The sequence below is a fragment of the Myotis lucifugus genome, unplaced genomic scaffold (genome assembly GCF_000147115.1).
Source record: "Myotis lucifugus unplaced genomic scaffold, Myoluc2.0 scaffold_3, whole genome shotgun sequence".
NCBI classification, from domain to species: domain Eukaryota; kingdom Metazoa; phylum Chordata; class Mammalia; order Chiroptera; family Vespertilionidae; genus Myotis; species Myotis lucifugus.
Genome location: NW_005871051.1, coordinates 3173751 through 3190519, shown reverse-complemented (window position 1 = coordinate 3190519; position 16769 = coordinate 3173751). Strand labels below are relative to the sequence as shown.

The following is a 16769-nucleotide window of genomic DNA, read 5'->3' as shown; positions in this document are numbered from 1 at the left end:
AGTACATTACTATCTATCACTATCTCTAGCAAGACTAAAAGGACAGAAAGTAAGTTGATTCATATCCAGCGAATTTAGAAGCTCCTATCGGTCTCATTCGGGTAAAAGATGAAGTTAGGTGTGATCTTTCTCTCATCTCTGAGAATCTGCATTTGTGTCTCAATTCTAAGCTTCGCAGCTTATGAGAAGGTATATACTACAGGCATGTTTGGTACGAACATCATCACACTGGCAAACATACGTGATTCCCCAGGACGGCTGAGCAGCCTCAGACCCTGTGAAGCTTCACACGCGTGTTTTTTGTCTGCAGATGGGGGCAGAAGGAGGTGCTTCTGGAAGCCCGCATTCCCGGAAGCTCATCAGCTTCACACTGTCCGGTAAGGCTGCCTTTCATTGGCGCGATGTCCAGCTTGAAAGTCTGCGATTTTAAGGGCATCAATAGTCCTTTCTTTCACAGATTCTCATATGTTATAGGTGGACTAGTTAGTTATTGATCTGGGGGGGGGTCATACTTCTGAAATTCAAGTATATCTTTTACCAGGATAAAAATAGATCATTGATATAAACTCAGAAGTTATTTCTTCTAATGAGTTTTCTGGTGGGAAAAGGACTGTAACTGTGTATAGTTACTTTTAAAAAAATCTGTAATGTCATGTGTTAACCACACATGAGGGCGTTGGTTATTGAAGATGATTTGTGCTTACCTCATCTAGGGAAAGGGAAATGTGGAAACGAGGGGGGAAGCCAGGGGAACCCCAATGTCTGTGGAGGAATACACATAAAAATAGAAAGTGGGCAAAACAATTTGTTTTGTTGTTTTCTGGTTGCTGCAATATTTTAATTGCTTGTTTGTGTATCATAAAACGAAAGACCTGGTTGTGAGTGGGAACTCATTTGTGGTTTACAAGATATATTTCATTGAAACTAGCAATTTAAAAAAGCATAGAAAAAAATCAGTTTACCACCAAAGGGAAATATTTTTTCATAGAACATCAGTTTATACAAACTGAAAAACATCTCTGTATGTGTGTGTGGGTTTCATGGTCACATGTTACTTCATATGTAGGGGACTCAAAAAGTTTGAAAGCCTTTGATTTTTAAAAAGTCAATGGGCAGTCAGAAAGTCAAGAATTTACTAAGAAAGTCAGCGTTTGAAATGGACTTTCAAAGTCGACGACTGTGCTACAACACATCCAAAATGAAGTCTGACAGACGTCTATCATTTCAGATGCTTTGTTTTCATTTTCCATCTGTGTTGTGCTTCTCAATTTAAATTCAGTTTACTTTCTTAGCTGCAAAAAAAAAATGTGCATGAAAATATATGTTCTCACGAGTGAGAGTCAGCAGGCCGATCTTCAAAACAGACGTGGCAGTGGTGTACCCTCGTCGCATCTGACCGAAGGGCGCACGGAAGTCACTCACGGCTGCCGTGGCCTGCGGGGACCATGTCCGTCCTAGCAGAGGAGGCACTTCCTGGGAAAACTTGCTTGGTTTTGTTTCCTGGCGGGTCTCGGCAGTGGTGAACTGATGACTGATGGCTCAGACGTGGCCAGTGCATATGTTTTGGTTGGAACCCTCAGCGTTGACACATGTCTAGGTTTTCAGCAGGGCACGTAGGCACACCACTGCCTGTGACACTCCCCTGTCCCTTCATCTGTCTGTCTCTCAAGAACATGGCAGGTGGCGACCTGTACCTTAGACCTCAGAGTCCTGAGGGGCTGCAGGTGCACAAGTCCTTTCTTTATCGGTGGGGAGCACGAGCTGGCCTGCGTGGCTCAGGACATGTAGGTTGACCACACCGTGGTTTCCTTAGTGTAGAAGCATCGCCCTGTGCTTCCAAGCGGTCAGTATCAGTCTGAATAGGACACGCACAGCCCAGTTGGCGTGGCTCAGTGGTTGAGCGTGGACCTATGAATCAGGGGGTTACAGTTTGATTCCCGGTCAAGGGCACATGCCCGGGTTTCAGGCTCGATCTCCAGTAGGGGCCATGCAGAAGGCAGCCGATCAATGATTCTCTCTAATCGTTGATGTTTCTATCTCTCTCTCCTTCTCCCTTCCTTTCAGAAATCAATAAAAATATTTAAAAATGATACACACATATTGATTTTGACTGCAGAGGGGTGTTAATTAACTCATTACGGGAGAATGAGCATCTAGAACATGGAAATCCCAGGACATTTTCCTAAAAAGTAGGGGCACAGCCAGATGTTTCTTCTTTAAACACAACTTCTAATGTCCCACCTCAATACACGTGGCGGCTGGCTAACATTATGTCTTATTTCCTACCATGTGGTCAGATATGTGCAGGTGGTAGACAGAAGTGGCTAAAACGATAGAATATGAAAACAAGTCTCTAATTCTGAACAAATTAATCTGGTTGTAGCATATTGACATTGAGTGACGATATTTATCCAAGAGCATGTAAGCCCTGTGGAGTGGCTGCCTGCAAACGCTCTACTCTTGATTATCTATGAATAACTAGGGACACAAATAATTGAACTCTACGGCAAAATCCAAAAACTGTGTTTTCCCTGGCTGAGTTGGTTGGGGCATCATCGCATACACCAAAAGGTCGTGGGTTTGATTCCCAGTCAGGGCACATACCCAGGTTGCGGGTTTGATCCCCAGTCAGTGCATGTGTGGGAGACAACCAATTGATGTCTCTCTCTCTCTCTCTCTCTCTCTCTCTCTCTCTCTTCCCCTCTCTCTTAAAAAAACCAAAACAAAACAAAAAAGAAACACCAACATGCCAAAAACAAAACAACTGTGTTTTGATTAATGTCTTAAACCTCTTCTCCAGATAAAGCTGTAAACCAGGATATCTACCATGTCATACCTTTGTGACTTTGAGTCCTTCATTGGTCTATTAGGTGATGCGGATATTTATGAGCAATAAGGGATATAAAAGGCAAAAGGGAGAAACAAGAGCAGAGATGAGACCGGTGAAGGGAACTGAGCAATCCGACCACACATAACTGGGAGTTGGTTGTATTTCTCAATGAAGGTTTATTTGCACAGTGTCCCTGGTGGAAAACTGGTATGAGGGTTAGCAGTGACTTCTTTCATCACAGTGACTTCATCTTCTGGGGAAATTCTTTGTGTTCAAAGGAATGTTTTGCATGAATGATTTAGCTCTGTCAGACTGTGTGGCAGCCATTTCTGTACATGTTATTCCTCATTTATTGCAAAGAACTCGATTTACTATCTAAAGAATGTCATTTTTCTGCCTTTGAGTCGAGGCGAGCATAATCAAGAAAGGTAAGAAAATAAGTATGTAAATTGCATTTTCTCTCTCAAGGCTGGCTATTTTATGCTAAAGTAAGCCCAGTGAAGACACGCAGTGTTATTAAATGGGTAATGAAGTGCAAGTGCACTGGTGGGCGGGGGGGGGGGGCAGGGATGGGAGCGGTCAGGCTCCCGAGGGGACAGCAGCGTCGCTCCCGCCGGTTTTCAGGTCAGTGATCTCACTCTGTCTCCTGCATGTTCTTAACATCAGGTCCTGTCTGTTGAATGTTTCAATCTTTGCCAACATATTAAAATAAGTTTTTCTTTTGTGTGTGTGTATGTTTTTTAAATTATTTTTTGGAGAGGGAGAGAGAGCTAGAAACATCAATGATGAGAGAGAATCATTCATTGGCTGCCTCTTGCACGCCCCACACTGGGGATGGAGCCTGCAACCCAGGTACGCGCCCTTGACCAGGAATCAAACCTAGGACCCTTCAGTCCACAGGCCAACGCTCTATCCACTGAGCCAAACCGGTGAGGGCTTTGCCAACACATTAAACTGCCTCCCTCTACTGCCCGTTGTGTGTCATCAGACTCTCCCGGTCTGTTTTCATGGCACAGACGTCTAGACCCCAAGTTCCCACTGGTAGATGAGGGTGTGAGCGCCTGCAGGGAGCAGTCCCCAGAGAGTAGGGTTCTCTGGGCAGCCCCCGGCCAGTTCTGTCCTTCGAAGAAAGACTTTGTGTTTCAGAAATGGGATTGAGTAGGATGGCCGTGGAGACAATTTAGGGTCACATGACGGGGTCTCTTCCCCAGCGGGTCTGGGTAACCCAGAGGCCTTTGGAGGTTCAGGGGCCACCTGCAGGGAAGCAGCTTCATTTCCTGACGTGTGTGTATCCCTAAGCCTGGCCTTTAAAAAAAAGTGTCATTCTCTTCACGAACCTGACTTTAGCCAGAACTTTTAGCAGCTCGCATAGTGAAATCACAGCTGCTGCAGAAGATGAGACATGGGACACTCGTTCAATATTTAAGTGACTTAGGCTATTTAGGAAGTAACCTCATAGTTATTTAATCCAGTAGGTAGCATTCAACTTTCAGAAATATTTCTGGTCTCCCCGCTTCCCTATCATTCATGGCATTTGTGGAAGATACGTGACATGGTGAATGTGTGCAACTGAATGTGTGCTCTGCAGTGTCCGCCCCAGTTAAACGTCGGTCAGTGCATTTCCTGTATGTATGTCAAAGATTCATATTTCTCTCATGAAGGGACCTATTGGTGTTTTGTTTTTTTTAAATAAACAGTTTACTGAGGATTTCTCTCAAGACATTGTAATGCTGGTTGCCAACCCACATACACGTTAGAATCTAGGTGTGTGAGGTGGGGGTAAAGTTTGGGCTCACTTTTGCAGCCTGCTAGGAGGCCTCTCTGCTGGGATGAGTCACAACCCGCCTGAACTCACTTACCTACGTGGTCGCAGTATGAATAACAGTGCTATCGTTTCACCAGATCCTTTCTGTTTAGTGCTTCCTGCCTGATTATTTAAGAACAATTGTCATTGAGCTGCTTGTCCTTCTGTCTCTTTTCCTCTGCCCTTCTCTTCCCTTCCTCCCTCCTCTCTTTCTCTTTCTTTAAAGATCTCAGAGCTGTCGGGCTAAAGAAAGGGATGTTCTTCAACCCGGACCCTTACCTGAAGATGTCCATCCGGCCGGGGAAGAAGAGCAGCTTCCCTACCTGTGCCCACCATGGGCAGGAGCGGAGGTCCACCATCATCAGCAACACCACCAACCCCATTTGGCACCGAGAGTGAGGTGGTCCCCAGGGTCTGAGACGTGACCAAGGAGGAGGAGGTGGCCAACTCCAGCCCTTTCCTCCGGACTCTGTGCAGCATTGAGCTGGAGGTGTCTAGGGGGCCTGTTGGAGAGAGGGCACAGTGAGAATGAGATATTCCCTCTAGTCGGGGCTGGTCTAGAATAAGGCAAGGGAAGCATCTTACGGTGCACAATGTAAAGGATGCCAAAAGACTCAAAAATCAAAAGAAATACTTTAATGCAATATGTGTATGTATGTGTGTGTGTGTGTGGTTTTTAAAAATATATTCTTACTGATTTCAGAGAGGAAGGGACAAGGGAGAGAGAAATAGAAACATCAGTGATGAGAGAGAATCTTTGATCAGCTGCCTCCTGCACGCCCCACGTTGGGGATCGAGTCCACAGCTCGGACATGTGCCCTGACCGGGAATCAAACCGTGACCTCCTGGTTCATAGGTCGACGCTCAATGCCACGCCAGCTGGGCTGCAATATATTTTTTTAAAAGTCAAAATCAATGCAAACAAATGATGAGCACAGAGTGTCAAAATGTGGAGACAGGACAGGCCCAGCAGCATTGTCTTGCAGTCATGTTGGACCTGGAGGCAGAAGGAGAAATCAGAGAGATTGATGGTTTTTATTTGAAATGTTGGTGTTTCGTTCTCGCATATATTCAGTGCAAATTAAAGGAGTTTCCCCGCCTGCAGGCTCTGGCGAATGTGTCTGGGATTTCTTGATTTCGGGAAATTCAGTGCGCTACTCAGAGAGTGAAGCCAGATTGTGTTGGGGGTCCTCAGGCTCCCTCCCAACTCCCTTAGTCGGTGCCGAGTGCCAGGGAGACCCGGCGAGGGGCTCTCCTTAGAACTACAGAAAACCCCGAGAACGAACAGAGACCCCGTTTCTCCTCGAGTGAGGACAGCCGTTTTTTTGGGACCCAAGACATTTCCAGTACTAGATAGTGTTTCTGGGTAAACCTTTGTTGGCATAGGAATCACACCGATAATTAAAACATTCCCTAACTGTTTATTGACAACCATGTTCTGACAGTGTGTGGAAGTATTTCATTGGAGAGGGAGATAACTCAGGGGACCTCTAACCAAGTGGAGAAAAGATATGGCTCTTAGGAGTTCTTAGGTTATTTAAACAGATAAAAGCATGTTTTCTTATTCCTGGTTTTAAAAACAAGTACTTACTATCTCCAAAACAGTAAATAACTTGTAAAGGCGGACCACCGAATTTCAACACGTTAGAAGCCTAGAAAACATAAAATTTATCTCAACACGAGCGCTAGCAGGCACAGAGTGCAATAATTAGCAATCACTTTATTTTCCTCACATTTGATATTGACAAAGTTCTTACCGACGTGGCCAGTGCAAGCCTGAGGAGGGGGGTGTAAATATTTACTTGAATATTTACCAAGGAAACCAGGGTATTCTGTAGATGTTTCTACTTTAGTAGGGGTATTTGAACCTATGTTGGGCAACTTCTACATAACATGGGATCAGGAATGAAAATTGCTGTTAACCAAATATATCGGTTCATTCTAAACCAGTGATGGTGAACCTATGACACGCGTGTCAGAAGGTGACACGCAAACTCATTTTTTTGGTTGATTTTTCTTTGTTAAATGGCATTTAAGTATATAAAATAAATATCAAAAATATAAGTCTTTGTTTGACTATGGTTGCAAATATCAAAAAATTTCTGTATGTGACACGGCACCAGAGTTAAGTTAAGGTTTTTCAAAATGCTGACACGCTGAGCTCAAAAGGTTCACCATCACTGTTCTAAACCATCCTATACCAGCATGTTAAATTTCAAAGAATTAAGATACAATAAATATATGAATACTAAAATTGTATTGTGCACAATTTAATATTTGGTAACATCTCCTAAAACTGTTGAAGCAGGAAAGGATGTGGTAAGGGAAGGGGCTCCCTTTGTCATACAGATCCCTAGCTTGTTGGGTTTGGTTTTTTAAAAAATATATTTTTATTGATTTCAGAGAGGAAGGGAAAGGGATAGAGAGACAGAAACATCAATGATGAAAGAGGATCATCGATCGGCTGCCTCCTGCACGCCCCCCACTGGGGACCAAGCCTGCAACCCAGGCATGTGCCCTGACCTGGAATTGAACTGTGACCTCCCGATTCATAGGTTGACGCTCAACCACTGAGCCCCGCCAGCCGGGCAGCTGTTGGTTTTGAATCTTTGTGCATGTTAATGAGTCTGAGTGAATAAAAAATCGACAACAGCTGTAGCTCTTTCTAGCAATGTGGACTCTGTACGTCATTAAGATTGAAAAGCGATGACATTTTCTATCATAATAAATGATGTAATTTCCTGTTTGTCTTTTTCTGAATCAGCCTGTTATCTGTTTTTACTTTCAGAAATACTCCTTTTTTGCACTTCTTACCGATGTCTTAGAAATTGAAATTAAAGACAAATTTGCCAAGAGCCGTCCTATCATCAAGCGTTTCCTGGGGAAGCTGACCATCCCTGTGCAGCGGCTGCTGGAGCGCCAGGCCATCGGGTAACCAGCCCCGCCCCCAACACCTCTGGGTGGGCCTTTCGGGGGGGGGGTTGCACAGAAGCAGCTGAAATGATGCTTTCACTTCCAGCCCTAGGCCTTTGCTCACTGATAAGAAGTGATAACACATCTCTTTTAAAAGTGGAAATGCTCCTACATGAAAACGGGCAGGACGAAGCGCTCTGACTTAGTGATGCACCATTTGGGGGTGTCTGTCTTTTCCAAGGTGGCCTGCCGCGAGCATTTCTGCACCACATCAGCTGGGTGGAGTCTTTTGGAATCTCTGCCGCGAGCATTTCTGCACCACATCAGCTGGGTGGAGTCTTTTGGAATCTCGCTATAAAGGCCTCTCCCCAAGTTCCCCAAGTCAGGATCCTGGTGTCATGTCGACGCCTCCCTGATCCGGGTTGATCCCATCCGGGGAACTGGTTGACGGGGGAACTCCTAGACATATCCATTCACCCAGGCAGCTGTCATTTACGTTTGCTGTCTGTGAGCCTTTTGTAAGTTGTGAATAACGTAGGTAAGAAATCATAACATGCCTCCACCCCTTGTTATAAATGGCCTGTCGATGTGTACATGGCGAGGACCAGCAAGTGCGGTGACACTGGCGCCTGAGGTGGCACTCGGACCTTGGTCATTGTAAGAGAACATGCTGAACATGTGGTGGTTGCAGTAGTCGTAGCAGTAGCCCCAGCAGTAGTAAGAGGAGTAATAGTAGTAAGAGTAGTAATAGCAGTAAGAGTAGTGATAGTAGTGAGAGTAGTAAGAGTAGTAATAGTAGTAATAGTAGTGAGTAGTAAGAGTAGTAATAGTAGTGAGAGTAGTAAGAGTAGTAATAGTAGTAAGAGGAGTAAGAGCAGTAAGAGTAGGGACAGCGGCCGTGTCAGTGTTGGCAGCCTTAGTGGTTGTGCTGTCCCAACAGTACTAGTGAACAAAAGAGAGGCCAAGACTCGCTCTGTGGCGGGAGTTGAGCAGGTGACACGCATTAGCTCATGTCATCAGCTCAACAGCTCTGGGAGGTGAGGAATGTGATTACACCCATTTCAGAGATGAGGAAGGAGAGGCTCACCAGCAGGTGGCGGAGCTGGGAGCTGAGTGCGGGTCAGTCTGCAGCCCCGTGAGGACCGGCAGGAGCATCCTATGGTCCAGCGACCTGAGGGAGGCGGGCACTGTGTTCCCCTGCAGCTGACTCACGGGGCTGGCACCACCGCTTCTATGGGCGTTGTTTTTCCCTCCTGATGAATAAGGCGTTTAGGCCAGGTCATCTCTAAGACGCCGTAGAAATCTGAAACTAAGGGATTCCAATGGATTCTAGTTCTCTGGCCCTCAGAGGTGATGGAGTTTGGGGTTGAGCCAGCCCACAGGAAGTATAAATCACACTGAAATTCTAGCAGCTAGTTTATCAGATACAAGCTGGGAGATGCACTATTTTTTTTAATTTGTTATTTTTAAGGATAACATTGATTGCTGCTAGTGGAGATAATGTACTTTGGGAAGTTTTTAAAATTATTTTTAGGGTTTATAGAAAGTGAGTGATTATAAAGCGTGAGAATAACTATGGGAAATGTAGCTACCATTTAATTTATATAATTATATAATTTACATAATAAAAGGTGTAATTAACAAATGAGACTCTACTTATGGCAGAAGTGTTCATTGACATATGTCAGTCAGAATGATCAAGGAAAGATAAAACCTTGTCAGTGTGTGAAACTTGTTGACTTGCTGGCTTTTCATTTGGTCTTCTTTTTTTTTTTTTATTGATTTCAGAGAGGGAGGGAGAGAGAGAGATCAATGCTGAGAATCATTGATTGGCTGCCTCCTGCATGCCCCCTCCTGGGGACTGAGCCTGCAACCCAAGCATGTGCTCTGACCGGGAAAGGAACCATGACCTCCTGGTTCACAGGTCGACGCTCAGTCACTGAGCCACACAGCTGGGCTCATTTAGTCTTTGAAAGATCATGGAGTCCACGTGTGCCGGAAGGAGGTCCAGCATGAATGGACAGCAGAGCAGAATTACGAAATATTTCTGTACACGAACAGTGAGAGCATTGCCTGATGCGGAGGCCCAGGGATTGGCTTCATTAAGTAAGAATGACACGTACTACATATTAGTAGGCCAGATGTTAGCATCGAAATACATGTTTCTGATCGGATTATTGCTTCCCATCCGGTAATCACTACTTCTTGAAAAATGCCGGGTCTCCCTTACTCTGTGTGGGAGGCCGAGACGGTCGGACACAGTCGGGGCTCACAGGGGCGGTGCAGGGTGAGCCGGGGCTCCTCGCGATCCACCTGCTTTGGGTGCCTTTGCGTGAAGCCGGCCGTTTTCAGGGAGGGCGGGCCTGCCTCTGTCCGGGCGCGTCACGTCCAGGCCGCGTCATTGCTGCGATGCCATCGGTGAGGAACGCTCCAGGCAGGTAGTGAGAGCTCCTGGCACTTCTTCCCTATAATTAGAGCACATGATAGTGTATCATACACCGTTCACAGTAATGTGTCCCCGCCAGAGGCAGGATGAGTCAGATGGGATGTGGTGAGAGCAGGGCCGGCTTCCGTGTTAGGTGAATCCCTGTTCTGACCCTGGCTCTGTTCCTCCCTCGTGTCTGGCCAGGGGCAGGTTGCTTCTCCTCCCTGTGCCGTCGCCTCTAGCCAACAGGGCCTCCGCCAGAGCATGCTGGGAGGAGTAAAGAGAAGAAGCAGGCAGAGCCCCCAGCGGAGCGTGAGTGACACACAGGGAGACTCAGTTTGGGGAAACAAAGCAGCTTCGAAGCACCAGTCAAGACAAGAAAAATCCTCACCACGTTTCTAGGGGAGAAAAAGAGAAAGGTGAAGGGTATAGTATTGTTTTATGAGATTCTTGCTATGGAGCCAAAGAACTTCATGGGAGCTGACCTCGGATTGCACGTTAATTAGCACGTGCTCTCTTCCACAGATAGCGGCTCCTTAGCACTGTGCTGAGGAGGAGGAGAAGCACAAACAGTGATGCAGATTAACCCTAAACCGCCTGCTGGGGCCCTGCGCTGGCTGTGCTGTTGCAAACAGCAGGGAGAGGCGCGGTGTGTCCTGCAGCTGCCAGCAGAGGGCAGTGTGAGAGCGGAGATGGAGTGATTGGGGGCCAGGCCAGGGTTACTTTCCTTATTAAATGTAGGTCAGACGCGGAATGAAAGTGGCTTGCATACCAAGACATGATGTAATTGCAGTTGACGTTGATAAATAGACACGGAATTGAAAAGACAGACAGTTCCATCCCAGAGGAGGCTGGGAGCCTGAGCCAGGAGCCGAGGTGGGGCAGAACCTGGGCCTGCCCACATGCGGTCCCCTCAGCACGCCTGCCAGGGCAGCAGCCAGACCCACCCCAGGGGCACATCAGCTTCTCCAGCTGCCCCATCCCCATCGGCGAGGGCCAGCTCCCCCTTACTGTGCAGGTGGACGGGGAGGGTCAGCGCCGCGGCCCTTCACTCAGCGGGAGCAGCTGTCAGGGCGTGGCTGCCACCTCCTATCCCCCAGCTCTCATTCTTCAGAACACACTGCCCCCCAGGACCGCGTGCGTGCGAGAGCCCTGGCCTGCGGGTCCTTCCAGAACTGGCTTCCTGGCGTGCTCAGTGCCAAGGAGCCAGGCCCACTGTGCCTGCACCTGAGCCCAGAAACCCCCTCATTCCAGGCCTTTCACAGCTCCTCCATGATTCTCAAAGTGTCCTCTCCCTGGGCACCCTTCACAGTGAGGGAGCGCATCAGTGGACTTAAAAAACCCCACACACGCAGTACTGCATTTTCTGCTTTTACTCATAATTTTCCTTCAGACAAGATTTTCTTTTTTTAAAAAATGTATTTTTATTGATTTCAGAGAGAAAGGGACAGGGAGAGAGAGATAGAAACATCAATGATGAGAGAGAATCATTGATCGGCTGCCTCCTGCACGCCCCACAGAGGGGATCGAGCCCACAACCCGGACATGTGCCCTGACCGGGAATCAACCGTGACCTCCTGGTTCATAGGTCAATGCTCAACCACTGGGCCACGCCAGTTGGGCTGACCAGATTTCCCTTTATCTAAGTATTCACTTGTTCGAGTGAACAGTATTAGACTGGACTCAAACGTGCCTTTGAGCCTTTTATTTTCTTACTAGGCCTGATGCACGAAATTCGTGCAATGGGCTTGGCCCTAGCAGCCCAGGCTGCCTCGTCTGGAAGGTCGTCTGGACGGTCGTTCTGCTGTTCGGTCTAATTACCATATTAGCTCTTTATTATACAGGATAAGTCTGTAAGTGTTAAGTGAAGTACATGGGATTCGGGGCGGGGTGGGGGTTGTGGGGAGAAGACGAAGGCTGGCACCAGTGTAGAAGGACGAAACCCTTTCTCCTCTGCAGCGACCAGATGCTGAGCTACAACCTCGGCAGAAGGCTGCCCGCCGACCACGTGAGCGGGTACCTCCAGTTTAAAGTGGAGGTGACGTCCTCCCTGCATGAAGGTGAGATGCCGGGATAAGTCTGTCCCTGTGGGAAAACGCGTTGCGTCTTCGCTGTCAGTTTGCATGTGCATAGGATCAAATGGGTGTCCTGTTCTGAAAACAAAAACAGCGACCCAGTGATGACCTGGAGGTGGTCACGCAGCGCCGAAGAGCCTGCTTGTCAGAAACGTCTCTCAGGTGCGTACGCCTGCATGTGGGCGCCGGGTGGTCGCCCGTGCCCAGTAGTGAACGTGTGCACCTCATACGTCAGAGTGACCGGCAACAGGCCCGTTCCTGGTGAGGCGTGAGTCTTAGCGAGTCGGCGATGCTGGGAAGAGGGTTCAGGGGGAGGACTGCATCCATGAACTGATGGTTGACGAAGGGATAGGACATGAAAAGTTAATTTGCGAGAGGGCTTGGTTTTGATGAACGCTGCTTTCTCCTTCAGATGCTTCCCCGGAAGCCGTGGGCACGATGCTCGGGGTCGGCTCTGTGAACGGAGACCTGGGCAGCCCATCGGATGAGGAGGAGATGGCCGGGGCCCACCCCGACGGCCCGGCCTGCTCCAACGGGCCCGTGTCCGAGGAGAGTGCCGAGGGGACTCCCAAGCACTCCTGCAGGACTAGCTCCACCCTGGACATGGACGCGGAGGATCTGACCTCTGTGTCCTCAAGGAACTCGCCGCCCCGCGGACGCCAGGACTCACTCAACGATTACCTGGATGCCGTGGAACACGGAGGCCCTGCCAGGCCGGGCCCCGCACCCTGCGCCGAGCGGCCCGTGGGGGCCTCTCCGAAGCTGAGGAGCAGCTTCCCCACCGACACGAGGCTCAGCGCCATGCTCCACATCGACTCCGACGAGGAGGGACCACGAGCTGCAGCCGGGCCTGGGCTCCCCGTCGTCCCTGGAGGAGGAGGGGGGCCTGATCATGTTCGGCGGGCCATCGAGGACTGACGACGGGAGCCTGTCCTCTCAGACGAAGCAGGAAGACACCCCGCTGGAGACCGAGGAGGCCCCCACGCACGATGCCGCTTCCTTGGAGGGGAAGCCGGAGGGTCTCCCCGAGGAGCTGGCCGAGGGCTCCTCCCCAGCAGGCCCCGCCCCAGGGGACAGCGAAGAGGGTCCAGAGTCTCCAGCCGGCGCCGACCAGGACCAGGACCAGGACCAGGACCAGGACGGCACTGAGCCCTGTGGCTCCCAAGAGGTGGACCCGCCCACGAGTGGGGCAGACACGGGCACCCCAGACACGTTCGGGAGGGAGCCGGAGGGCCACCAGTGAGACCGAGTCCCTTGACCAGGGCTCGGAGCCCTCCCAGGTGTCCTCCGAGACGGAACCCAGCGACCCCGCCCGGACCGAGAGCGTGAGCGAGGCCAGCACCAGGCCCGAGGGCGAGAGCGACCTGGACGGCGCGGACAGCTCCTGCAATGAGAGCGTCACCACGCAGCTGTCCTCGGTGGAGACGCGGTGCTCCTCTCTCGAGAGTGCCCGGTTCCCCGAGACCCCGGCCTTCTCTTCCCAGGAGGAGGAGGAGGACAGGGCCTGTGCGGGGGAGCCCCCCAGCGGCGGCCCCGCCCGGGGGGCGCAGGAGGCCACGTGCGCCCCTGGGTCCTTGCCGGCGGTGCACATGCCCAGCGCCGAGGAGGAGGGGCCCGGGGCAGAGTCGGCCCCCTTCCCCGACCAGGACGAGGGCGCGGAGGTCTGGCAGCGGAGGGGCAGCCTCGAGGGAGCGGCTGCCGCTGTGGAGAGCCAGCCCCGGGAAGAGGGCGATGCCGGCGATGCCCAGGCGGCTGGTGAAGGGGCCGCTGCCCAGGAGGAGGGCGCCACTGGAGGTAGGAGGTGGGGGACAGCATGGCGCTTGGCTCAAGCAGCCTGCCCAAAAGGCGTCTGATGGTTTTGTCCCTGAATGCAAGTTATGCTGCAGGCTGACTGTGGCCTGAATGCTTCACCCTGGTGATCAGTGGTTAGCGTTGTTAATATTTTTCAGTGGACCTTTTATGCTGAGATAAGAGGCCTGTCAAAGAAGTCTTGAGACTTAGATGATGGATCTTGAGGCTCCTCATCAGGAATACGTTATGGGGACCTGCTCTCCCCAGGAGGATGGCCCATGGGGGGTGGTGCTGGGGGCGCCCCGTCCACACAGGACAGGCCTGGAGGGCCTAGATGCCTGAGGGCAGGTGCGTAGGTGTGAACTGCACGGGCACATGCGTATGCAGCAATGAGGCCCTTGTCTGGGCAGCATAAGAGCAAAACCAAGCGTCACAATGCATCTCTGGTAGGACCGGAGTTTGTAGATACAAAACCACGCAGGCCGGCAGCTTCAAGGTCAGGGTGACCCGCAGGGGTTTTCAGGGACCTGAAGGTTCACCCTCTCGTGTGAGGCTTTCAGAGGAGGAAGGAGTGTGGGCTTGGCATCAGGTGTAACGTTTTTGCCGTGTCTCTGAGTGTCTTGGGGTGCAGATGCACACATAAAAATTGTATTGTGTGTCAACGAATGTGGCTCCATAGGATGATTCCTTAAACAATGTTCCATTATAGATGCACCAACAAGTCGAAGGACAGTTTCATCGGCCTACATAGCACAGACTCAGAACTGGGAAGGGTTTTCTTATTCTGAAATTTATTTTTTAAACTATATTTTTGTTGATTAGGAGAAAGAGATAGAAACATTGACGAGAGACAGACATCAATGGGCTGCCTCCTGCACGCCCCCTACTGGGGATCGAGCCCACAACTTGGGCCTGTGCCCTGACAGGGAATCGAACTGTGACCTCTCGGTTCATGGGCCGACACTCAACCACAGAGCCACACCAGCCGGGCTGTAATTTATTTTCCTAGTTAAAGTATGCCCCTCCTTTTCTTCCTCCTCCTTCTGTTGTTGTTTTGTTTTGTTTCCTTCATTACCTTGTGGCCATATACAAGGTGACCTTAAAGCATGAGTGCATGACCAGGATAAGGGTTGGGGTGAGGAGGGGCCGGGGACGGGAGGGGAGGGACGGGTACAGATGGACATCTCTCAGGAACCCTTTCCTGACTCAGCATTCACCTCCTGTTTTATTTCTGGGTCTTCCTATGGGAAATGAGACTCGAGAGAGAAAGGAGACCTGCCCACGATGTATGCTAGGTTTTTAATACAATATTATACTAATGTGTTTCCAGTCTGGGTGCTAGTTTTGTTTTGTTGTTTAAGGTTGTTGACACTGAGGCGGGAGTAGTACCTGGATAACTTTCACCTTTAACCCTAGGTTCTCAGGCCAACGGCCACCAGCCACTGCGCTCGCTGCCGTCCGTGCGCCAGGATGTCAGCCGGTACCAGCGGGTGGACGAGGCTCTCCCACCAAGTGAGGACTGTTGGCTAAAGGGCTCCCCTGACCAAGGGGGGCAGGGGTGACAGGACCCTGGGGACCTGAAAGACGGATGCCCAGGCCCCTGGAGGGGGCGGCCTGGGGGCTGCCACCTGATGCAGCCAATGTGGTGTGGAAGGTGACCCCTGTGGAAGGTGACCCTGTGTGGAAGGTGACCCCTGTGTGGAAGGTGACCCTGTGTGGAAGGTGACCCCTGTGGAAGGTGACCCCTATGGAAGGTGACCCCTGTGGAAGGTGACCCCTGTGGAAGGTGACCCCTGTGGAAGGTGACCCCTGTCGAGCTCTGTGCTGTTGAATGAAAGGGCAGCTGGGAACGGTAGGGACCTTGGGGCCCGGGGAGTAAGTCGTGCCTCAGGGGAAGAGAATCAGGTGTGTCAGATGGAGGGAATGTTAGTGGGATTATAACACATGTTTTAATGTGCGCCTAATGGCAGCGTGTGTTCTCAGTTGGTGGGCAGTTTGGTTCAGTCTCTTAGGAAAAGCCTGTCTGTGTGATAGACGGCTGTTTAGTCACTGGCAGCGTTTTAAATCACTAAGTCCAGGCGCCTGGGTTTTTCTTATACAGAGAGGTGTTCGTCATTTCAGACATTAACCACTTACTTGGAGCATGACTGTGGTCTGGGGACTTGAAAGATATTTCGCTTCTTCCATGATCAGGAAGCGCATATCCCTGGAAGGCTGAGGGCTGGGGATGCTGGGAGCTAACTCTACACCTGCAGTCACAGGTCTAGTGATGCCCTCGGCCAGGCGTCACCGGAGCATAATCTTAACACCGTGCACACCCCTGGGATTCCTGAAAGCAGTATTTCCCCCGGAGAGCAAAGCGTTTTGCTGAACAAAAGTAACACTCAGAAAGCCACTGCTTTGGGGATCATATTGTTGGAAAAGTCATTTTTCTACTGTATTGCTTTCCCTTCTTGGTCACTCCCTCTCACCCATCTTATATGTGATCCTGGCAAGAGGCGGATGCCTTTGGCCTTCTGAACTTTAAAAGTGATGGGACCTAGGAGGGGGGGTCAGGGGAGTATGCCTTAAAGGCCAACATGTGAGTGGTGAGGTTCGGGGAGTGCCGGCAGAAAAGCAGGGTGGGGCTATGTCCAGTTTGTCCAAATATTGGCCCGACCGTTTGAAATTCTGCTGTGCACATCCCTTGTGCATAGACCTGGGTAGCCGAGGGCGGCTACTCCTAGGAAACATGTATTTTAAGCAGTTTTTAAAAATCAACCAAGAGATTAATCCTTGTGTCATCATAAGCAAGAGGGAAGAGGGGGAGAAAGAACTCCCTTATTGTCAACCCTGGGAGAAAAGCTCAGAGGCAGGAAAGAAAAGTATTCCCGGGAGATACTTAGATCTCACGGAGGAGCGTGAATTGGGAACACCAGGGGCGAATTCCGA

General features: G+C 50.1%; 1 protein-coding gene across 1 annotated transcript in view; it reads left to right on the top strand.

Moving 5' to 3' along the window:
* The window catches only part of HECW2 (HECT, C2 and WW domain containing E3 ubiquitin protein ligase 2), a 241822-nt gene that overhangs the window by 124841 nt on the left and 100212 nt on the right, over positions 1-16769 (top strand). The window contains 8 exon segments of the mRNA XM_023759762.1: positions 311-377; positions 4861-5028; positions 7421-7565; positions 11932-12032; positions 12460-12875; positions 12877-13260; positions 13262-13841; positions 15255-15350. Of these exon segments, the coding sequence (XP_023615530.1) occupies positions 311-377; positions 4861-5028; positions 7421-7565; positions 11932-12032; positions 12460-12875; positions 12877-13260; positions 13262-13841; positions 15255-15350 (1957 nt within the window).